Below are 25,436 nucleotides of genomic sequence, written 5' to 3'. Positions count from 1 at the left end.
CTTACATTTTACAGTGAATGATCTTATCATGACTCCAATATTTAATTCATCCCATGTCACAGATATTTCAAAGGCAATCTTTGTCAGCAAAGGAGACTGGATCTTACATAATATCACTGTTATGAACCAAACTTATGAGTTTGAAGGGGACTGGTACAATAAAGTCATTTACATGGTAAGAGCTCTGTGAAAAGCCATGGTTTCAATACTATCCCATTGCTGTAGAACTGCACACAGTGATGTTTGCTATGCAAAATTACGTTTTATAGAATGAACCAAAATTTACCTCAGAGATCTGGTTTGTAAGTTTGTCCTTTGAATGTAAATTTGCAGACTTTGGGCTCGCTTCCATTGAGTCGTTAAAAATGGAGCTGTAAGCTACCGAAGCGGCCGACAGCTAAAAGTAATTTACGGCTCCATTTTAGTACCAGGGTTTCCATTGAAATATTTTGCGGATAGCGTGCAGTCGCTCTTTTCGTGTAGCTGTAAGTTAACGTTGTGTTAACGCTTCCATCTGATGTCGGATTTCTTGAAAGTCAATTAGTTGCTAAGGTAACCCGACCTTACGCTATAGAATTTACGTTTAACGTCCGTGCTCCTTACCGGTGATCACCTCTCAAGAAAAATAAAGATACACTTATCCATATTTTTAATAATCAAATACTATTTTTTAATATAATTATATTTACCACTTCATAAATGTAAGTAATATGTATCGCTGCCCTAGGCATAGGTCTAGTTTGCATTCTGTAGATATGTTCTTGCATATATTATTATATTTAAATATATACTGATATTTCTATTAGAATATAAGTTCAACTATTTCTATACATGAGACAACAATAAATATTACTTATAACAATTTATTTCTACATTAAAACACTTGCATTATTTGCAAGTTTTATAATTACAATAGAAAATAGGTCCCAAAAAGCACAATTTTCCTCTTTTACACCTAGTTGAGCTGGGTGTAATATTTCTCAATGTATCGACAGCCTCCAACAGTATATTAACAGTTTGCGCTTTCATTGGAAACCTGGTATAATTTATCGATTAATGGCTTCTATTACTTTCTATGGGTCGCGAAGATTTTTTCGGCAGCCGGAGTCCAGCTGCCGATATTGAGGTATAACGCGCCATTGGAAACAGTCGATAAACGATATTGCTTTCGACAGCATATTTAACGGTTTGCGAGTGCACGCAAACTGAATTACGACTCAATGGAAGCGAGCCCAGTGTTGATAATGAATCCTATGGGTAACAAACATTCTTTTTTTATTTGAAAAGTGTGGTGGGGGATGGTAGGAGTTATTCAGTAATTAGATGTTGTACCTATTATGTAAATCAGAGAAGGTATATAATATACCAATACTAAGTAGTCACTTATAATAATTGTGGTGCACATCTAATGTGGATTCTTAGAGGGTAGAACTAAACAACTAGAAATACTAATTGTACAAAGAAATACACTTAGGATTATTAGAAAAGAATACCACAAAGAAAATTATTTCTTTAACTCCAAATAATCATATGAATATGAAAATTACTCTATTAGTTTAAAATGTTCCATTACATTCATACTTTAATACTTTATTGTTACAACTAGGAACAAACATTCACACAGAAGTAGCCTGAAAGGGTTAAAAACACTTAAACCCAGTTGAATTAAATGGATATAGTCAGCAATGCTCTATGTATTCAGCCTGATGCCCACAAAATTATTGTGCAAGATAAGCTAAGCCCTTACAATCCGAGGGCTGTTTTACTTTTAAATAGTTATATTTTTTAAAGGTAAATAGTAGGCACCAGGATTCAACAAATATATAGGTATATACAGATTCTATTATTCACTAGGCAAGCAGTTAAAAAAGCGACAGACAGGAGAGAACTAGCTTCTCCCTGCTGGAGGGGTCCAGCAGGAGAAGCTAGTTCTCTCCTGTCTGTCGCTTTTTTAACTGCTTGCCTAGTGAATAATAGAATCTGTATATACCTATATATTTGTTGAATCCTGGTGCCTACTATTTACCTTTAAAAAATATAACTATTTAAAAGTAAAACAGCCCTCGGATTGTAAGGGCTTAGCTTATCTTGCACAATAATTTTGTGGGCATCAGGCTGAATACATAGAGCATTGCTGACTATATCCATTTAATTCAACTGGGTTTAAGTGTTTTTAACCCTTTCAGGCTACTTCTGTGTGAATGTTTGTTCCTAGTTGTAACAATAAAGTATTAAAGTATGAATGTAATGGAACATTTTAAACTAATAGAGTAATTTTCATATTCATATGATTATTTGGAGTTAAAGAAATAATTTTCTTTGTGGTATTCTTTTCTAATAATCCTAAGTGTATTTCTTTGTACAATTAGTATTTCTAGTTGTTTAATTCTTTTTTTATTTGTCTATACCAGAGGTTTTCATGAAATCAGAGATTGTGGTTCAAATTATACACCATTACAGCTTTAAAAACAAAACAAACCCTGATATGTGGATTAGAGGTAGACATGGGCACAATGAAAAAATGTTTAGTTTTCATTAGTTAAATAAATCATTTTGTTTCTGCAAATTTGTTAAGTTAAGGGGTTATATCTATAAGAAAAGGAGAAAGCACCAAAATAGCGTAATTCTGCAAAGGATTTGCTGAATATAAAATTAGAGCAAATACACTCACATGTATTCAAACACTGTAATATAGTGCATACTGGGCAGGCCAGATCCTCCGAGTTGTCCAGCAAAACTCTCCTCAGGTGTATATGGCAAACAATAAAGAAAAGTGTGTTTCACTCAGACATCTGCTCTATAAAAGAAACAATCCCCACATAGCGTAATACAGTAAAGGAATATTGTTAGGCAGGTATGTGGATAGTATACACTCACTTATGGTCTAGCACTGTAATGTAGTGCAGACTAGGCAAACCGAAACCTCTGAGTTGTCCGGCAAACTTTCGTCCACAGGTGAATGAAACCAGGTGTGTTGTATGTCTTGGAGCTTACTCGCAAGATGATATATGCAAATGCCTCTCACAAATATGTAGGAGTTTCTGAGTGAAAAATAGCCATAAATAAAAAGTAGCAAGTGATAAAACTTAAAAACAAGTGTTTATTAAACACTAAAAAATACAGCAACGCGTTTCTCTGTTGTATACTGTTTCCTCAGGCTGATATAAAAGTGGTAATTACTTGCTACATTATATACACATGGCTAACCAATCGGAGAGCAAAACAAACACACACACCCTTACCAGTCACATGACTTAGTGAAAGGTGTGTGTTTACAAAAAAGATTAAGATCATAGTTGTTTCATGCAACATATAAGCTATATAAAAAAATATAAAATATTATTCTAATACATATTGGGAAATTACAAATATTTTGGTATAAAGTTAAACCAAACTTGTAGAGGCAATATTAGCTATCTAAAAAATGTTTAAATATGTATACACATAATTATCTATGCGAGTCTATTGCACGTTAGTAATGCAAGCTAGATAGTAATTATTAATGTTATTTATATTTATTATGTAATGAAGACGCCATATTACAACTGCCTAAATAAATGTATATTGAATGGTATCATGTGTACTATTTTATATCATTCATCAATAGTGGACGTGACCATAGACTGTAAGCAGATCGCATTGTGAACAATCCTGTGTGAGTCTAATCTAGTGTCATCCATATGTGAATAAATATAATGAAATGCTTGGGGCAAAAGTGCAAAGATATAAAGGCGGTTAATGTTCTTACCGTTAAAAGTGTTTGTTTGAGTGTGCACTGCTTTTGAGTGTCTTATGCTAATCAGACACACCTCGCTATTAGTTCATGCCTTTGTTGGGGGTGTAATTAGTTTCCCTTATTGGGCCATCTTGATAGGTGAATACCCGTGATGTCACGGGGGGTGTCCAGTACGTCTCCTCCGTGTTTAAGTGCTGTGTTATGTGTATGGAGACAGCCGCTGAATCGTGACAATTTTATGATAAAGTTGTGTAAAGGTGCAAGGTGGTGTATTTTATTATAACCACAAGGTTATTCTATACAGAATTTTAGATAGATGTACATATACAGAAGATGTGTATAGCCAAATAAAAATAAATGACTACAAGTTATATATGATATATAACAGGGATAACATTATAATATCATCTATAATGATTGAGACAGTTATCATGAATTACTTACATGGTGGTATAATCTAGTGTGATTTGATATACTAGTATCTTAGCTTTTACTCCATTTATAATGCCAAGATATCTAGTTAGGACTATGGGCACCATGTACTAAGGCATCAAATTTTTCGCACAGACCGTATCGAATTAACCCGCTGGCATTCGCACCATGCGGTTAGAACTTCGTTACATGAATGTACTAAAAACCAAGCCGTAAAATTTTGCGTCTATTGTGTCTCGAAGACAATCGGATTATTGATAACTTTGAAGCTTCGTTCGGCGCGAAAGAGCAAAGTTACGAAGCAGTCTGCGACCTAATTGGTTTAGTTCTTCAACCATGTGACCATCTAGGTGTCATAATCATCAGACAAGCGGCAACGTCTGGCTGCTGACATGTATAAGAATGTGCATTTTCCCAGAAATCTTAGAATATTGTTTATTTACTTTTCGGTATTCACTTTGAGAAGATGGCTTGCTCCGGAGATTCAGCTACTTCTAAGAAGACTCGCAACCCTAATTTCTGTCATCAACAGAATGTTGTACTTGTTGATCTAGTACTCGAATATTATGACAATATTTATGGTAGTCGAGTCAAGCAAACCCCCGGTGCGCGTAAGAAGTTTATTTGGGAAAAAATTAGTGACGCTGTGAGTGCTCAAGGACCAACTAAAAAAGATATCGACTCCTGCAAAAAAAGGCTCAACGATATAAAGCGTCAAACTAAAGCCAAAAATGCCAAAGAAAAGCAATATGCCCGAGGTACTGGAGGTGGACAACCTTATGTCGCAGATTTGACTGACTTTGAAAGAAAAGTTTTACAGAAGCTTGGCACGGAGGTCATTGAGGACATAACCGATGACTGTGATAGCGATATTCGAGGTAATTATAAATAAATCTCCAAAGTAAGTAGTAGTCTAGTCCTTTCACTTAAGTACTTTTAACTGGCATCAGGTTAATACCCCCTATAGTTTTCTATTGTATTCGCTACCTAAATGGTTGTGAAGCAAATCACGCGAAGTTACAGTGAAAGTTGGAGCGGACGGATTAGTTGTAACATTCATAATTTCCGATTAAAGCGAATTTACGTGCGATCAAACATGTAGTAAGTGGAAAAAGGCTTAGGAACGATCAGTTGCGTAAAATTACGATAGCTGATGAAAAATAGTGGTTTTTCTATTCAATCGCAGATTGGTAAATACGAGATGCAGATCTGAGCGAATTTTGCCGCGGAAATACAGACGAACGGTCACTTTGAAGCTTAGTACATGGCGCCCTATAAATGTGTTATAAAGAAAGTTAAGGGGTTAATAGGTTTATTTAGTGTTGGCGATGTGGGGGGTGGCGTTTTAGGAGTTAATAGGTTTATTCAGTGTTGGCGGTGTGGGGTGTGGGGGGATGGCGATTTAGAGGTTAATAGCTTTATTTAGTGTTGGCGATTTGGGGGACGGCGGTTTAGTGGTTAATAGGTTTATTTAGTGTTGGTAATGTGGGGGGATGTCGGTTTAGGGGTTAATAACTTTATTTAGTGTTGGTAATGTGGGGGGATGACGGTTTAGGGGTTAATAACTTTATTTAGTGGTGGCGATGTGGGGGGCGGCAGTTTAGGGGTTAATAGTTTTATTTAGGGAGTCGCAATGTGGGGGGATGGTGGTTTAGGGGTTAATATGTTTATTTAGTTTTTGTGATGTGGGGGGACGGCAGTTTAGGAGTTAATAGGTTTATTTAATGTTGGTGATGTGGGGGGCGGTGTTTTAGGGGTTAATAGGTTTATTTAGTGCTGGCAATGTTGGGGGAAGGTGGTTTAGGTGTTAATACTTTAATTAGTTGTTTGTGATGTGGGAAAATGGTGGATTAGGGGTTAATGCATTTTATTAGTGATTGCAATGTGGGGGGATGGTGGTTTAGGGGTTAATAGCTTTATTTAGTATTGGCGATGTGGGGGGACGGAGGTTTAGGGGTTAATAGGATTATTTAGTGTTTGCCATGTGGAGGGATGGTGGTTTAGGGGTTGATAGCTTTATTTAGTGTTTTACTTAGTGTTGGCGATGTGCGGGGATGGTGGTTTAGATTAGAATGAATATAAAGAATGGGTCAGAAAATTTGGGAACTTATTTATTCGTTTTCAGAATTTTTCGGGATTTTAGTTATGGTGCCGATTCAGAAATTTCAGCCAAAATTCGTCCGAAACGGAAATTTGGCCGAACCAAATTGCACATGTCTAATTAGAGGCAAGGAAAATCCAGAGCTACAAAAATCCAGTCAAGGGAATCAAGAAGTCCTTTACATTAAGACTTAAATGGCCTTTCCAGTCTCCATTCTTACGGCTAGATTTAGAGTTCTGTGGCCAAAGGGGTGCGTTAGCTACGCATGCTTTTTTTCCCCCGCACCTTTTAAATACCGCTGGTATTTAGAGTTCACAGAATGGCTGCGTTAGGCTCCAAAAAAGGGAGCGTAGAGCATATTTACCACCACTGCAACTCTAAATACCAGCGTTGCTTACGGACGCGGCCAGCTTCAAAAACGTGCTCGTGCACAATTCCCCCATAGAAAACAATGGGGCCATTTGAGTTGAAAAAAACCTAACACCTGCAAAAAAGCAGCGTTCAGCTCCTAACGCAGCCCCATTGTTTTCTATGGGGAAACACTTCCTACGTCTGCACCTAACACTCTAACATGTACCCCGAGTCTAAACACCCCTAACCTTACACTTCTTAACCCCTAATCTGCCGCCCCCGCTATCGCTGACACCTGCATATTTTTTTAACCCCTAATCTGCCGCTCCGTATACCGCCGCCAGCTACGTTATCCCTATGTACCCCTAATCTGCTGCCCCTAACATTGCTGACCACTATGTTATATTTATTAACCCCTAATCTGCCGCCCCCGCTATCGCTGACACCTGCATATTATTATTAACCCCTAATCTGCCGCTCCGTACACCGCCGCCAGCTACATTATACCTATGCACCCCTAATCTGCTGCCCCTAACACCACCGACCCCTATATTATATTTATTAACCCCTAATCTGCCCCCCACAACGTCGCCTCCACCTACCTAAAATAATTAACCCCTAATCTGCCGACCGGATCTCACCGCTACTATAATAAATGTATTAACCCCTAAAGCTAAGTCTAACTCTAACCCTAACACCCCCCTAACAAATATAATTTAAATCTAACAAAATAAATTAACTATTATTAAATAAATTATTCCTATTTAAAGCAAAATACTTACCTGTAAAATAAACCCTAATATAGCTACAATATAAATTATAATTATATTGTAGCTATTTTAGGATTAATATTTATTTTACAGGCAACTTTGTAATTATATTAACCAGGTACAATAGCTATTAAATAGTTAATAACTATTTAATAGTTACCTAGTTAAAATAATTACAAAATTACCTGTAAAATAAATCCTAACCTAAGTTACAATTAAACCTAACACTACACTATCAATAAATAAATTAACTAAAATACCTACAATTATCTACAATTAAACCTAACACTACACTATCAATAAATTAATTTAATACAATACCTACAAATAAATACAATGAAATAAACTAACTTAAGTACAAAAAATAAAAAAGAACTAAGTTACAAAAAATAAAAAAATATTTACAAACATTAGAAAAACTATTACAATTTTAAACTAATTACACCTACTCTAAGCCCCCTAATAAAATAACAAAGCCCCCAAAATAAAAAAATGCCCTACCCTATTCTAAAATTAAAATAGAAAAGCTCTTTTACCTTACCAGCCCTGAAAAGGGCCCTTTGTGGGGCATGCCCCAAATAATTCAGCTCTTTTGCCTGTAAAAAAAAACATACAATATCCCCCCCCCCAACATTACAACCCACCACCCACATACCCCTAATCTAACCCAAACCCCCCTTAAATAAACCTAACACTAAGCCCCTGAAGATCTCCCTACCTTGTCTTCACCTCACCGGGTTAAGCGATTGGTCCGAAGTCTTGATCCAAGCGGCGGCTGAAGAACTCCATCATCGGGCTGAAGTCGGAAGTCCATCATCGGGATGAAGTCTTCTATCAAGCGGCATCTTCAATCTTCTTTCTTCCGGAGCGGAGCGGAGCCATCTTCTTCCTAGCCGACGCGGATCCATCCTCTTCAACCGCCGCCTACTCGCCGAATGATGGTTCCTTTAAATGACGTCATCCAAGATGGCGTCCCTCGAATTCCGATTGGCTGATAGTATTCTATCAGCCAATCGGAATTAAGGTAGGAATATTCTGATTGGCTGATGGAATCAGCTAATCAGATTCAAGTTCAATCCGATTGGCTGATCCAATCAGCCAATCAGATTGAGCTTGCATTCTATTGACTGATCGGAACAGCCAATAGAATGTGAGCTCAATCTCATTGGCTGATTGGATCAGCCAATCGGATTGAACTTGAATCTGATTGGCTGATTCCATCAGCCAATCAGAATATTCCTACCTTAATTCCGATTGGCTGATAGAATCCTATCAGCCAATCGGAATTCGAGGGACGCCATCTTGGATGACGTCATTTAAAGGAACCGTCATTCGGCGAGTAGGCGGCGGTTGAAGAGGATGGATCCGTGTCGGCTGGGAAGAAGATGGCTCCACTCCGGAAGAAAGAAGATTGAAGATGCCGCTTGATAGAAGACTTCATCCCGATGATGGACTTCCGACTTCAGCCTGATGATGGAGTTCTTCAGCCGCCGCTTGGATCAAGACTTCGGACCCTCTTCTGGACCGATCGCTGAACCCGGTGAGGTGAAGACAAGGTAGGGAGATCTTCAGGGGCTTAGTATTAGGTTTATTTAAGGGGGGTTTGGGTTAGATTAGGGGTATGTGGGTGGTGGGTTGTAATGTTGGGGGGGGTATTGTATGTTTTTTTTTTACAGGCAAAAGAGCTGAATTATTTGGGGCATGCCCCGCAAAGGGCCCTTTTCAGGGCTGGTAAGGTAAAAGAGCTTTTCTATTTTAATTTTAGAATAGGGTAGGGCATTTTTTTATTTTGGGGGGCTTTGTTATTTTATTAGGGGGCTTAGAGTAGGTGTAATTAGTTTAAAATTGTTGTAATATTTTTCTAATGTTTGTAAATATTTTTTTATTTTTTGTAACTTAGTTCTTTTTTTTTTTGTACTTTAGTTAGTTTATTTCATTGTATTTATTTGTAGGTATTGTATTTAATTAATTTATTGATAGTGTAGTGTTAGGTTTAATTGTAGATAATTGTAGGTATTTTAGTTAATTTATTTATTGATAGTGTAGTGTTAGGTTTAATTGTAACTTAGGTTAGGATTTATTTTACAGGTAATTTTGTAATTATTTTAACTAGGTAACTATTAAATAGTTATTGTACCTGGTTAATATAATTACAAAGTTGCCTGTAAAATAAATATTAATCCTAAAATAGCTACAATATAATTATAAGTTATATTGTAGCTATATTAGGGTTTATTTTACAGGTAAGTATTTAGCTTTAAATAAGAATGATTTATTTAATAATACAGGGAGTGCAGAATTATTAGGCAAATGAGTATTTTGACCACATCATCCTCTTTATGCATGTTGTCTTACTCCAAGCTGTATAGGCTCGAAAGCCTACTACCAATTAAGCATATTAGGTGATGTGCATCTCTGTAATGAGAAGGGGTGTGGTCTAATGACATCAACACCCTATATCAGGTGTGCATAATTATTAGGCAACTTCCTTTCCTTTGGCAAAATGGGTCAAAAGAAGGACTTGACAGGCTCAGAAAAGTCAAAAATAGTGAGATATCTTGCAGAGGGATGCAGCACTCTTAAAATTGCAAAGCTTCTGAAGCGTGATCATCGAACAATCAAGCGTTTCATTCAAAATAGTCAACAGGGTCGCAAGAAGCGTGTGGAAAACCCAAGGCGCAAAATAACTGCCCATGAACTGAGAAAAGTCAAGCGTGCAGCTGCCAAGATGCCACTTGCCACCAGTTTGGCCATATTTCAGAGCTGCAACATCACTGGAGTGCCCAAAAGCACAAGGTGTGCAATACTCAGAGACATGGCCAAGGTAAGAAAGGCTGAAAGACGACCACCACTGAACAAGACACACAAGCTGAAACGTGAAGACTGGGCCAAGAAATATCTCAAGACTGATTTTTCTAAGGTTTTATGGACTGATGAAATGAGAGTGAGTCTTGATGGGCCAGATGGATGGGCTGGATTGGTAAAGGGCAGAGAGCTCCAGTCCGACTCAGACGCCAGCAAGGTGGAGGTGGAATACTGGTTTGGGCTGGTATCATCAAAGATGAGCTTGTGGGGCCTTTTCGGGTTGAGGATGGAGTCAAGCTCAACTCCCAGTCCTACTGCCAGTTTCTGGAAGACACCTTCTTCAAGCAGTGGTACAGGAAGAAGTCTGCATCCTTCAAGAAAAACATGATTTTCATGCAGGACAATGCTCCATCACACGCGTCCAAGTACTCCACAGCGTGGCTGGCAAGAAAGGGTATAAAAGAAGAAAATCTAATGACATGGCCTCCTTGTTCACCTGATCTGAACCCCATTGAGAACCTGTGGTCCATCATCAAATGTGAGATTTACAAGGAGGGAAAACAGTACACCTCTCTGAACAGTGTCTGGGAGGCTGTGGTTGCTGCTGCACGCAATGTTGATGGTGAACAGATCAAAACACTGACAGAATCCATGGATGGCAGGCTTTTGAGTGTCCTTGCAAAGAAAGGTGGCTATATTGGTCACTGATTTGTTTTTGTTTTGTTTTTGAATGTCAGAAATGTATATTTGTGAATGTTGAGATGTTATATTGGTTTCACTGGTAAAAATAAATAATTGAAATGAGTATATATTTGTTTTTTGTTAAGTTGCCTAATAATTATGCACAGTAATAGTCACCTGCACACACAGATATCCCCCTAAAATAGCTATAACTAAAAACAAACTAAAAACTACTTCCAAAACTATTCAGCTTTGATATTAATGAGTTTTTTGGGTTCATTGAGAACATGGTTGTTGTTCAATAATAAAATTAATCCTCAAAAATACAACTTGCCTAATAATTCTGCACTCCCTGTAGTTAATTTATTTCGTTAGATTTAAATTATATTTAAGTTAGGGGGGTGTTAGGGTTAGAGTTAGCTTTAGGGGTTAATACATTTATTATAGTAGCGGTGAGATCCGGTCGTCAGATTAGGGGTTAATTATTGTAGGTAGGTGGAGGCGACGTTGTGGGGGGCAGATTAGGGGTTAATAAATATAATATAGGGGTCGGCGGTGTTAGGGGCAGCAGATTAGCTGTACATAGGTATAATGTAGCTGGCGGTGGTGTACGGAGCGGCAGATTAGGGGTTAATAATAATATGCAGATGTCAGCGATAGCGGGGGCGGCAGATTAGGGGTTAATAAATATAATATAGGGGTCGGCTGTGTTAGGGGCAGCAGATTAGGGGTACATAGGGATAACGTAGCTGGCGGCGGTATACAGAGCGGCAGATTAGGGGTTAAAAAAAATATGCAGGTGTCAGCGATAGCGGGGGCGGCAAATTAGGGGTTAATAAATATAACATAGTGGTTGGCGATGTTAGGGGCAGCAGATTAGGGGTACATAGGGATAACGTAGCTGGCGGCGGTGTACGGAGCAGCAGATTAGGGGTTAAAACATTTTAATAGAGTGGCGGTGATGTGGGGGGACCTCGGTTTAGGGGTACATAGGTAGTTTATGGGTGTTAGTGTACTTTAGAGCACAGTAGTTAAGAGCTTTATAAACCGGCGTTAGCCCAGAAAGCTCTTAACTACTGACTTTTTTTTGCGGCTGGAGTTTTGTCGTTAGATTTCTAACGCTCACTTCAGCCACAACTCTAAATACCGGCGTTAGAAAGATCCCATTGAAAAGATAGGATACGCAAATGGCGTAGGGGGATCTGCGGTATGGAAAAGTCGCGGCTGCAAAGTGAGCGTTAGACCCTTTCCTGACTGACTCCAAATACCAGAGGGCGGTAAAAACCAGCGTTAGGAGCCTCTAACGCTGGTTTTGACGGCTACCGCCCAACTCTAAATCTGGCCGTATATTTCTTAATTTATTGATTAAGATAATGGTAAAGTACCCCACACACACACACACTGTATTCTGCCAAGAGGTCTATGTGTATTAAATTAATCCACACAAGTGAAACCTTAAAGCAGTGCTTTCCAGAAATGGTACAATACATTTAAAGTTAGAGAAATACCCTGGTATGGTCACATATATTATAAAAACAATAACATGTGTGAGAGACCTCCACCCCTCTCAGGACCATCAGGACACCAGAAACCTTAAAAGCTATTGGTTAAGCCTACTGATACACCCATAGCAATGGTGTCTCTCTGGCCAAGATCCCTAGCTATCTTGGCTCAGTTGTCAATCCCTCCAGATTTTAGTACCCAAACAGGGCCAAAACTTCCATAACAATTACCTTAATAGGAGAGTTCTTGTTGCCATATAGCTCATAAATTCTTCAGAATTTGAAGCAAAGTTCCCTAAATATCACCCAATAAAAAGTTCAAGGCCTAAATCAGAAAGGTAGATAACTTCTCACTGCGGCCTGATGATCCAAAGTGCTACAAAGTAGCAAAATATTACAAGGGATCCCTCGCTATGATGAGCAAGCTTGTCAGAACTTTCCAAGCTCCAATGATAGCTGCATTGCATTTACTATACATGCCATTGGTCAGCAATGCTGGTTTAAGCAATACCCAGCATCACCGACCATATTGGCTTTGTATAGTACATGATCCCTGGAATATAACTAACGTCTGCCTAGTCGCTAATCCTAATACCCCTGAACCAAAGTACCCCATGATCGCACATTAATACTACACTAATAAACCTCTAAACTTCCACATACACACTGCAAATCTCTAACTATTAACCTCTAAACTGCCACATACCCACCGCACGTTCTATCTATTAACCACTGCACCGCCACATCCCCACCGCAAGTGCTAACTCTTAATCCCCTATGCTGCCATGAACCCACCGCAAGTGCTAACTATTAACCCCCTATGCTGCCATGAACCCCCAAACGCAAACTAACCTAACACCTAACCCCCTCTAAACTAAACCCTATAAGTTAAAATATATTTTTTAAATTAAAAAACCCTGAACCGAAAAAAACAAAACTAACGCAATCTAACCCTACTCTAACACCATAAGAGTAAACTAAACCCCCTAAGTTATTTTTTTTTAAATCTAACTTAAAAAATTACATAAAAGAAAAAACTCTAAATAAACTAACCCTACTCTACCTAACACTTAACCCCCTCTAAACTAAACCCCTCGTCTAAACTAACCCACTAAGTTACAAAAGAAAATAATCTATGTTACAAAACTTAATAAACGACATTATCCAAATTAAAAAACCATAATACCTAGCACAAAAATACATGCTCCATTAAAATACCCTCCCCCCAAATAAAACCCTAACTCTAAAATAAATAACAATAGCCCTTAAAAGGGCCTTTTTAGGGTATTGCCCTAAGTTCTTATGCATTAAACAATAAAAAAAAACACCTACATTAAAGTAACCCCACCCCCCAAAGTAACAAAATCTAAGTTTAAAAACCTAGGCTTCAAAATAAAATTAAAAATAACAGAGCCTATTCTAAAAAATAAAAAAAAAACACCCTCCAAAAAACCCTAACTAACCCTAAAAGTGTTACTCACATCTGGCTCACTCCGGCTTCTCTTGATCCGTCGTTGGGTTCATCTTTATCCAGACTCCAGGGACCCATCTTCTGCCACCTCCGCAGCTTCTTTTCTTCGGCTCTCTTTGGGGAGCCCTCATCTTCATGCCATCTCGGCCATACACTGAAACCTGGAAATGCAGAACCCCAATATATAGAGGCTTTGAATCAGCCTATAGCAAGAACTTTTTAATTATCCTTTTCTATTGGATGACTAGAACTTACATTTTAAAAAGTTCTTGCTATTGGCTGATTCAAATCACCCGATATGGACTGACTGATTTCAAATCTGCCAATCAGTAGTAAGTGGTACCCCTTTATATTGAGGTTCCGCTCTTCCGGGTTTCAGTATGCGGCAGAGTTTGCATGAAGACAAGGGCTCCCTGAAGAGAGTTGAAGAAAAGAAGCCCCTGGAGCCTGCATGAAGATGAAGATTGCATAGCAGAGGCTGCAAAAGAGGCTGGCAAAGTCTGCTTCCACGAAGATAGGCCGCCAGAGCCTGGAGCCCCTGGATGAAGATGGGCCACGCCGGTGATGACGATTGCGGTGCTGAGGTAGAGGAAGAGGTCGCCAAAGTCCACCTCTGCGACTGCGAAGATGGGCTTCCGGCTCCTTGAGCCTGGATGAAGATGGGCCCTGACAATGGATCAAGAGGAGCCATTCCTCCCAAAAGGTAGTGCCTCCAAAGAAATGGTTTCCCTAGGTGCCTCATCAAATTGCCGACAACAGTGGTCCAGGGCTCAGTTCCAACCCAGCACTGAGTTCCAGGAGCCCAGATAGGCCGGGGAGGTTTTGCCGGTCTTCCGGCAGTCGTCCGCTAGCATTTTAGCACATCTCTGTGACATATTATTAGTTTTGGATCTGTTGAAGAAGACTGAATCTGCTTGTGCATGCACATGGTCAAATGCAGACCATGGATGTAAAGAATGTGACACAGTTCACTGACAAGGGCAACACAAAGTTCCAAAGAGAAAGATATTTCAAACAAGGGAAGCAGGTTGAAGTACATACTGTACATTCTGCATGAGCATAAGGTAAGACAGCCCAGAGAGCATAATAGGTTGCTTAGCAAGTGGTAAGCTCCATTCTTTTTTAACTTTTTACTATTTTCCTAGTCAGAAAGCCACAAGATGGGTCATTGATAACAAATAGTTTTTTTTACAAATAGCAAATGGCAGACAGAATATTTGATACCACACATTTACTAGCTAACACTTAAGCTAATCATTCTGATAAAAACATGTGGGAAAACTTTGGACAAATTTACCTCTAGAAGAGCAAAAAGATTCCAATTTTCCTAATGCTTACTACAGGTGGAAGGGGCAAGGAACCGCTAAACAAAATCTAAGATGGGAACTCAAATAGCACAGATATGTTACCGCTGGGGAGAAGCAGCTTACAGTCTGGTGATGATCTGACCAAAATAATGCACTTGTCTTGAGAATTATATGACAGCTGCAATTTCAACAATGTCTTAACAGTGTCTACATGTAGTGCTCAAGACACGTGCATACTCCTCAGCCTACCTTGGTATGCTTTCATGGAACGAAGAAACATTTTTAACAAAGATTTTAAAAGTAAGAGCTACATTTAATAATACAATTAGACCATATTCTCTATTTGAATCAAGTTTCATTACAAGCCATGTTGAAAAACACTTTGCTTAACAATAGCACTTTCATTCTGAACTTAATGGATTTGTAAGTTTAGTCTCACCTGCTATAAAGCTTTGGACTAACTAACTACTGCATTGTGATTTGGCAGGTAATGCATTTTTCCATATCCTGATCATTTTGGTGTCTTTTTGCCTTCTATAGATAGCCATAAAGAGAGCCCCTGTTGTTTACCTACTTAACATCATCATACCAGCCTGTTTCATGGTTATGCTGGATATCTTCAGTATGTTCATTCAGATGGAAACTGGGGAAAGACTTGGCTTCAAGATCACCGTTGTGTTGGGGTTCTCTGTGCTCTTGATCATTCTGAATAATCTGCTCCCTAATTCCGACAGTCCACCTGTTTTAGGTATTGTCTGTTTTGTTACGTACTACATTTTAAGTTTTGCACATGTATCATTAGTATTAAATAATGAACATTTATTATGTAATGTAGAACCTACATCATATTTTGTATGTGTATTTATGAAAATAATTATGTATTTATTTTATTTTTTAATATCTACATGCATTAAACATAAGAAAATGCTGATATTCAGCAAGATTACAAGTGTTGCGTTGAAAAATTGGCCATTGCTTGCAAAATATGCAGGTCTCCCGTATTGCAAGTCACGGCAGTATGTCTATACCGCTAGCATTATAGCTTATACCACCGCAATCTATTCCGCTATCTTAGACCAGTAGTTATGGATTATGCGAAACAAAAATGTTTCACAAAACTCATAACAAAAATGTTACAAAGTACACTAACACCCATAAACTACTTATTAACCCCTAAACTGCCATCCCCCGCATCGGAAATACTATATTAAATTTATTAACCCCTAATCCGCCGCCCACGGTGGGATAGGCATGGACCGAGGCTGTGGCGGACATTTTCCAAAGTATAGACGTTAGTGAAGTACACCAATGTACATTTCAAATTAAAAACATCAAAAAACACTCTCTTTACAGAGAGGGTAGTGGATACATGGTGGGATAGCCATCCAGCAGAAGTGGTAGAGACAGTGAAGTAGTTTAAACATGCATAGGATAGGCATAAGGTTATGCTAGATATAAGATAAGGCGAGAAACGAATGAAAGTATTCAGAAAATTGGGCAGACTAAATAGGCCGAATGGCTCCTATCTGCCAACATATTCTATGTTTCTATAAGTCAGGAGAGCAACACTTTGCTGTCAAATGGGCTGCACGTTGGACGCCCTTGGTCTAGTTCCACGTACAAATTAGTCATCTATTTAAAAAAGTTTAAGATAACATTTATATAAAGACCGCTTGTGGTATTACCTTTTATTTTATTTTTTTTATATTGAGAGTCTGCAACTCCTGACCAAACCCACCCACCCTAATGTTAATTGCATGATCATCATGGTTGGTTACTTACTTGGTTATGTAAGGTTTGTCAGAGTAGGCAGCGGTCTTCTACACACAGACACCAGCACCACGCTGCTGCGCAGATCAAGGAATTGGGATGGGTCACGACTAACGGTTAGTTGACTGCAGGCAGCTTGCTTCTTCCCTCACTTTCCTGCTACTAAGCGTGGTGCGGATTGGATCAAGGAGTGAGGACCAGCATTCATCTTTCCTACTCCTCCCTCCCCCTTGCAAAATGGGTGGCGGACAGTGCTGCTGGACCCCCACATCGCCAATAATAAACTAAACTTATTAACCCCTAAAGTGCCAGCCCCCCACATCGCATAACACTAAATTAGACTATTAACCCCTAAACCTAACATCCCCTTACTTTAAATTAAACTTACAATAAAACTATCTTAAAATAAATGAAAACTTACTTGTGAAAAAAAACTAAGATTAAACTATAAATTAACCTATCATTACTATTTAAAAAAAAAAAAAAAACTACAATATTAAAAAATCCTAACACTACGAAAAAAATTAAAAAACCTAACATTACAAAAACAAACACTAAAATTATGAAAATTAAAAATTATCTAACATTACAAAAAAACTATCATTACGAAAAATAAAAAATATCTAAGATTACAAAAAAATAATAAACAAAATTATCCAAAGTAATAAAAATTAAACCTAATCTAATAGCCATATAAAAACAAAAAAGCCACCCCAAAATAAAAACACCCCCTAATCTATCCATAAACTACCAATAGCCCTTAAAATGGCCTTTTGTAGGGCATTGCCCTAAGTTAAACAGCTCTTAAATAAATGCTTAAATCCTATTGGCTGTTTAAATCAGCCAATAAGATTTATGCAGCTCTCATCCTATTGGCTGATTTAAATATTTTAACCAATAGGAATACAACGGTACCCCAATATAAAAGGAGTACCTTGCATTGAAGCTTGAGTGTGCGGCGTACCATCGCACTAAGAGGAGGATCCACGTCGCTGAAGACTGCCACCTCTGAAGAGAACCAGCGCACCAGATGAGAACCAGTGCTCCGATTCTGTGCATCGCTGAAGACTGCTCCGCACCTTCGGGAAGAAGATAGAAGACGGTGCTGCCCTGGAAGAAGATCTTCACCGCCTTGATAAAGACTTTGCTCCACCTGGACTTCCTGACTTCAGGAACGGTGAGTAGATTTTCTGGGGTTAGTGTTAGTTATTTTTTATCTTTTTGGGTGGGTTTTTTTTTTTTAGATTAGGGCTTTTTTTATTTTAATGGGCACAAAAGAACTGATTGCCAGTACAAATGGGTAGCTTAGGTTTTTTTTAGACTTAGGATTTTTTATTTTTGGGCGTTGGTTGGGTGGTATACTTTTAGGGGGGACTTTGTAATTTTTGTAGGTAAAAGAGCTGTTTAACTTAGGGCAATGCCCTACAAAAGGCCCTTTTGAGGGCTATTGGTAGTTAATTGATAGATTAGGGGGTGTTTTTATTTTGGTGTAGCTTTTTTGTTTTTATAGGCCTATTAGATTAGGTTAAATTTTTATTATTTTGGATAATTTCATTTTTTTTGTAATCTTAGATTTTTTTTTTTTTTGTAATGTTAGTGTTCTTATGTAATTTTAGTTTTTGTTTTTTGTAATGTTAGGTTTTTAAAAAATTTCGTAGTGTTGAGATTTTTTAATATTAAATCAAGAAAATAGAGCTATTTTCTTGATTTTATGTAAATTACTCTGAGGCCTCCCTAAGAGTAAAAGAGGGAAACCAGACGTGGAGTCCTTGCACACATGCCCTTGAGATAATGATATGCAACTGCATCTCACTGACGGGGCCCAAGAGAGGCCAAAATGTACATCTGAGGTTTGTTGTTTGTCTTGTTCAGAGAAGATTTGCATGGTATTTCGGTGCTGGACTGTCATTGGGCAGGATCAGACTGATATGCTACAGGATATTTTTTCTCTATGAAAAGGCATAGGCTTCTAGTTATGAAGCTCCGTATTTACCTGCATTCGCTGGCCCAATACGCTCGCCTAACATCGCTGGCGCGGACCTGAATACGTTCGCCAAAGTTATCAAGAAAGCTGTCAAGAAGCCGCACACCAAGCACGGAGTGATGAGCAGCGGACTGTTATTAACTGACAGTCATCGATCTCGCTGCTCATCGGCTTCTTCGCTGCTTTCTTGATATACTGTCACTAAGCACCCGCACTATACTATACTGCTTTAACCCCTAAACCGCCATTCCCGGAGCCCCCCGCAACTAAATAAACTTATTAACCCCTAAACCGCCGCTCCCGGACCCCGCCGCAACTATAATAAATATATTTACCCCTAAACCGCCGCTCCCGGACCCCATCGCCACTATAATAAATATATGAACCCCTAAACCGCCGCTCCCGGACCCCGCCACCACCTACATTATACCTATTAACTCCTAATCTTCCGCCCCCTATACCGCCGCCACCTACATAAAGTTATTAACCCCTATCCTGCCGCTCCTGGACCCCGCCGCAAATAAATAATTTGTTTAACCCCTAAACCGCCGCACCCGGAGCCCGCCGCCACCTACATTACATTTATTAACCCCTATCCTGCCCTCCTACACCGCCGCCACCTACATTACATTGATTAACCCCTAATCTACCCCCCCTACATTGCCGCCACTATATTAAATGAATTAACCCCTAAACCTAAGTCTAACCCTAACCCTAACACCCCCCTAACTTAAATATTATTTAAATTAATCTAAATAAATATTCCTATAATTAAATAAATTAATCCTATTTAAAACTAAGTACTTACCTACAAAATAAACCCTAAGATAGCTACAATATAACTAATAATTACATTGTAGCTATTTTAGGATTTATTTTTATTTTACAGGCAACTTTGTAATTATTTTAACTAGGTACAATAGCTATTAAATAGTTATTAACTATTTAATAGCTACCTAGCTAAAATAATTACAAAAGTACCTGTAAAATAAATCCTAACCTAAGTTACAATTACACCTAACACTACACTATCATTAAATAAATTAAATTAATTAAATACAATTACCTAACATTAAATAAAATTAACTAAAAATAAATAAGTACAAAATAAAATAATCTAAATTACAGAAAATAAAAAAAAATTACAAGAATTTTAAACTTATTAAACCTAATCAAAGCCCCCTAATAAAATAAAAAAGACCCCCAAAATAATAAAATTCCCTACCCTAAACTAAATTACAAATAGCCCTTAAAAGGGCCTTTTGCAGGGCATTGCCCCAAAGTAATCAGCTCTTTTACCAGCCCTTAAAAGGGATTTTTTGCGGGGCATTGCCCCAAAGTAATCAGCTCTTTTACCTGTAAAGAAAAGAAATACAATACCCCCCCAACATTACAACCTACCACCCACACACCCCTACTCTAAAACCCACCCAATCCCCCCTTAAAAAAAACTAACACTACCCCCTTGAAGATCACCCTACCTTGAGCCGTCTTCACCCAGCAAGGCACAAGCGGTCATCCGATTCGTCCATTAGTCTTCATCGAGTCAGGGCAGAAGAGGTCCTCCAAGAGGCAGAAGTCTTCATCCAAGTGGTATCTTCTATCTTCAATCAACCAGAGCGGAGCAGAGCCATCTTGAATTCAACTGACGTGGAGCCATCCTCTTCCATAGACGTCCTAATACCAGATCAAGGTTCCTTTAAATTACGTCATCCAAGATGGCATCCCTTGAATTCCGATTGGCTGATAGGATTCTATCAGCCAATCGGAATTAAGGTAGGAAAATCTGATTGGCTGATGCAATCAGCCAATCGGATTTAAGTTCAATCGGATTGAGCTTGCATTCTATTGGCTGATTGGAACAGCCAATAGAATGCAAGCTCAATCCGATTGGCTGATTGCATCAGCCAATCAGATTTTTTCTACCTTATTTCTGATTGGCTGATAGAATCATATCAGCCAATCGGAAATTAAAGGGGCGCCATCTTGGATGACGTTGTTTAAAGGAACCATCATTCGGTGTTAGGATGTCTATGGAAGAGGATGGCTCTGTGTCGGCTGGATTCAAGATGGTTCCCCTCTGCTCCGGTTGATTGAAGATAGAAGATACCGCTTGGATGAAGACTTCTGCCGTTGGAGGACCTCTTCTGCCCGGATTTGATGAAGACTACTGGACAGATCGGATGACTGCTTGTACCCGGCTGGGTGAAGACGGCTCAAGGTAGGGTGATCTTCAAGGGGGTAGTGTTAGGTTTTTTTAAGGGAGGATCGGGTGGGTTTTAGAGTAGGGGTGTGTGGGTGGTGGGTTGTAATGTTGGGGGGGTATTGTATTTCTTTTTTTACAGGTAAAAGAGCTGATTACTTTGGGGCAATTCCCCGCAAAAGGCCCTTTTAAGGGCTAGTAAAAGAGCTGATTACTTTGGGACAATGCCCCGCAAAAGGCCCTTTTAATTTTGGGGGGCTTTTTTATTTTATTAGGGGGCTTAGATTAGGTGTAATTAGTTTAAAATTCTTGTATTTTTTATTTTCTGTAATTTAGAGTTGTTTTTTTTGTACTTTAGTTATTTTTAGTTAATTTTATTTAATGTCAGGTAATTGTAGTTAGTTAATTAATTTAATTAATTTAATGATAGTGTAGTGTTAGGTGTAATTGTAACTTATGTTAGGATTTATTTTACATGTAATTTTGTAGTTATTTTAGCTAGGTAGTTAATAACTATTTAATAGCTATTGTACCTAGTTAAAATAAATACAAAGTTGCCTGTAAAATAAAAATAAACCCTAAAATAGCTACAATGTAATTATTAGTTATATTGTAGCTAGCTTACGCCTAGATTTAGAGTTTGGCGGTAGCCATCAAAACCAGCGTTAGAGGCTCCTAACGCTGGTTTTTACCACCCGCTGGTATTTGGAGTCAGTCATTAAAAGGGTCTAAAGCTCACTTTGCAGCTGCGATTTTTCCATACCGCAGATCCCCCTACGCAATTTGCGTATCCTATCTTTTCAATGGGATCTTTCTAACGCCGGTATTTAGAGTCGTGGCTGAAGTGAGCGTTAGAAATCTAACGACAAAACTCCAGCCGCAGAAAAAAACCAGGAGTTAAGAGCTTTTTGGGCTAACGCCGGTTCATAAAGCTCTTAACTACTGTGCTCTAAAGTACACTAACACCCATAAACTACCTATGTACCCCTAAACCGAGGTCCCCCACATCGCCGCCACTATAATAATTTTTTTTAACCCCTAATCTGCCGATCGCACACCGCCGCCACCTACGTTATACTTATGTACCCCTAATCTGCTGCCCCTAACACTGCCGACCACTATATTATATTTATTAACCCCTAATCTGCCCCCCTCAACGTCGCTGACACCTACCTACACTTATTAACCCCTACTCTGCCGACCGGACCACACCGCTACTCTAATAAATGTATTAACCCCTAAAGCTAAGTCTAACCCTAACACTAACACCTCCCTAAGTTAAATATAATTTAAATCTAACGAAATAAATTAACTCTTATTAAATAAATTATTCCTATTTAAAGCTAAATACTTACCTGTAAAATAAACCCTAATATAGCTACAATATAATTTATAATTATATTGTAGCTATTTTAGGATTAATATTTATTTTACAGGCAACTTTGTATTTATTTTAACCAGGTACAATAGCTATTAAATAGTTAAGAACTATTTAATAGCTACCTAGTTAAAATAATTACAAAATTACCTGTAAAATAAATCCTAACCTAAGTTACAATTAAACCTAACACTACACTAGCAATAAATTAATTAAATAAAATACCTACAATTATCTACAATTAAACCTAACACTACACTATCAATAAATAAATTAAATAAAATACCTACAAATAAATACAATTAAATAAACTAACTAAAGTACAAAAAATAAAAAAGAACTAAGTTACAAAAAATAAAAAAATATTTACAAACATTAGAAAAATATTACAACAATTTTAAACTAATTACACCTACTCTAAGCCCCCTAATAAAATAACAAAGCCCCCCAAAATAAAAAAATGCCCTACCCTATTCTAAAATTAAAATAGAAAAGCTCTTTTACCTTACCAGCCCTTAAAAGGGCCATTTGCAGGGCATGCCCCAAAGAATTCAGCTCTTTTGCCTGGAGAAAAAAAACATACAATACCCCCCCAACATTACAACCCACCACCCACATACCCCTAATCTAACCCAAACCCCCCTTAAATAAACCTAACACTAAGCCCCTGAAGATCTTCCTACCTTATCTTCACCACACCGGGTATCACACCGATCCATCCTGGCTCCGATGTCTTGATCCAAGCCCAAGCGGGGGGCTGAAGACATCCATCCTCCGGCTGAAGTCTTGATCCAAGCGGGCAGAAGAGGACATCCGGACCGGCAAACATCTTCATCCAAGCCGCATCTTCCATGTTCTTCCATCCAATGACGACTGGCTCCATCTTCGTTAGAATAAAATTATATTTAACTTAGGGGGGTGTTAGGGTTATGGTTAGACTTAGCTTTAGGGGTTAATACATTTATTATAGTAGCGGCGAGGTCCGATCGGCAGATTAGGGGTTAATAATTGTAGGTAGGTGGTGGCGACGTTGGGTGCGGCAGATTAGGGGTTAATAAATATAATATAGGGGTCGGCGATGTTGTGGGCAGCAGATTAGGGGTACATAGGGATAACGTAGGTTGCGGCGGTGTACGGAGCAGCAGATTAGGGGTTAATAATAATATGCAGGGGTCAGCGATAGCGGGGGCGGCAGAATAGGGGTTAATAAGTGTAAGGTTTTTTTTTTTTTTTTTTTCAGCTCAAACTGCCCCATTGTTTCCTATGGGGGAATCGTGCACGAGCACGTTTTTGAAGCTGGCCGCCGTCCGTAAGCAACGCTGGTATTTAGAGTTGCAGTGGCGGTAAATTATGCTCTACGCTCCCTTTTTGGAGCCTAACACACTGAAAACGCAGCCATTCTGTGAACTCTAAATACCAGCGGTATTTAAAAGGTGCGGGGGAAAAAAAAGCATGCGTTAGCTACGCAGGTCGTTACCGACAAAACTCTAAATCTAGCCGTTAGGGTTTATTTTATAGGTAAGTATTTAGTTTTAAATAGGAATTGTTTATTTAATTATAGGAATATTTATTTAGATTAATTTAAATAATATTTAAGTTAGGGGGGGTGTTAGGGTTAAGGTTAGACTTAGGTTTAGGGGTTAATTCATTTAATATAGTGGTGGTGGTGTAGGGGGGTAGATTAGGGGTTAATCAATGTAATGTAGGTGGCGGCGGTGTAGGGGGGGCAGGATAGGGGTTAATAAATGTAATGTAAGTGGCGGAGGGCTCCGCGTGCGGCGGTTTAGGGGTCAAACTATTTATTTATTTGAGGTGGGGTCCGGGATCGGCAGGATAGGGGTTAATAACTTTATTTAGGTGGCGGCATTATAGGGGGCTGCAGATTAGGGGTTAATAAGTTTAATGTAGGTGGCGGCGGGGTCCGAGTGCGGCGGTTTAGGGGTTAATAAGTATAAAGTAGGTGGCGGCGGGGTCCGGGAGCGGCGGTTTAGGGGTTAATAAGTATAATGTAGGTGGTGGCGGTGTAGGGGGGACAGATTAGGGGTGTTTAGACTCGGGGTACATGTTAGGGTGTTAGGTGCAGACGTTCCCATAGGAATCAATGGGATATCGGGCAGTAGCGAACATGAGCTCTCGCTGCTGTCAGACTCCCATTGATTCCTGGTACGCTGGCCCGGAATAGTGGCGAGCGTACCTGCTAGTTATTTGATAACTTGCAAAAGTAGTCAGATTGTGCCGAACTTGCGTTCGGAACATCTGTAGTGACGTAAGCATCGATCTGTGTCGGACGGAGTCTGGCATTCGTATGTTACGTCACTATAGTCTACTTTTGCCGGGCTGTAGGGCTTGATAACTACAGCGAATCAGCCTCGCCACAAATACGCTGCGGAATTCCAACGTATTTGCGGTTGATGGCTTGATAACTAGAGGCCATAGTGTGCAAAAAGAGACTACACCCTGAGTGGCACTGGCCTTGTGGACAAGCACAGAAGTTTTTTTAGCTCTTGTTCTGCCTCAGTGAGTGCGGCTCTCTATTTTCTTGATTTTATGTAAATTACTCTTAGGTTTCCCTAAGAGTAAAAGGGGGAAACCAGACGTGGACTCCTTGCACACATGCCCTAGAGCAGTGATTTTTAACCTTTTTTTTTGCCGTGGCACACTTTTTTACATTAAAAAATCCTGTGGCACACCACCATTCCAAAATTTAAAAAAATCACACATTGTATCCTAATACAGTATATATATACACACACACATACTGTATGTATAGTGCTGTGATGCCATGCCTCCTACAAACTATACGTGACATATTGACATTCATTCACAAACAATCATAATGATTGTCTGTGAGTGAATATCAATATGTCATGGTTGTACATGATGCCTGTCACATACCTCCCAATATTTCAAAATTTGAAAGAGGGACACACCTGCACTAGGAGTAA

General features: G+C 38.8%; 1 protein-coding gene across 2 annotated transcripts in view; it reads left to right on the top strand.

The window, feature by feature from the left end:
- The window catches only part of LOC128647604 (5-hydroxytryptamine receptor 3A-like), a 124,280-nt gene that overhangs the window by 96,314 nt on the left and 2,530 nt on the right, over positions 1-25,436 (top strand). For both annotated transcript variants that reach the window (XM_053700367.1, XM_053700361.1), the window contains exons 6-7: positions 15-175; positions 15,697-15,904. In XM_053700367.1, the coding sequence (XP_053556342.1) occupies positions 15-175; positions 15,697-15,904 (369 nt within the window). The remainder of the gene's footprint in view (positions 1-14; positions 176-15,696; positions 15,905-25,436) is intronic.

This window comes from Bombina bombina, chromosome 1 (assembly GCF_027579735.1).
Source record: "Bombina bombina isolate aBomBom1 chromosome 1, aBomBom1.pri, whole genome shotgun sequence".
Classification (NCBI taxonomy): domain Eukaryota; kingdom Metazoa; phylum Chordata; class Amphibia; order Anura; family Bombinatoridae; genus Bombina; species Bombina bombina.
The sequence above is the reverse complement of the archived record's forward strand: the minus strand, read 5'-3'. Positions and strand labels throughout refer to the sequence as shown.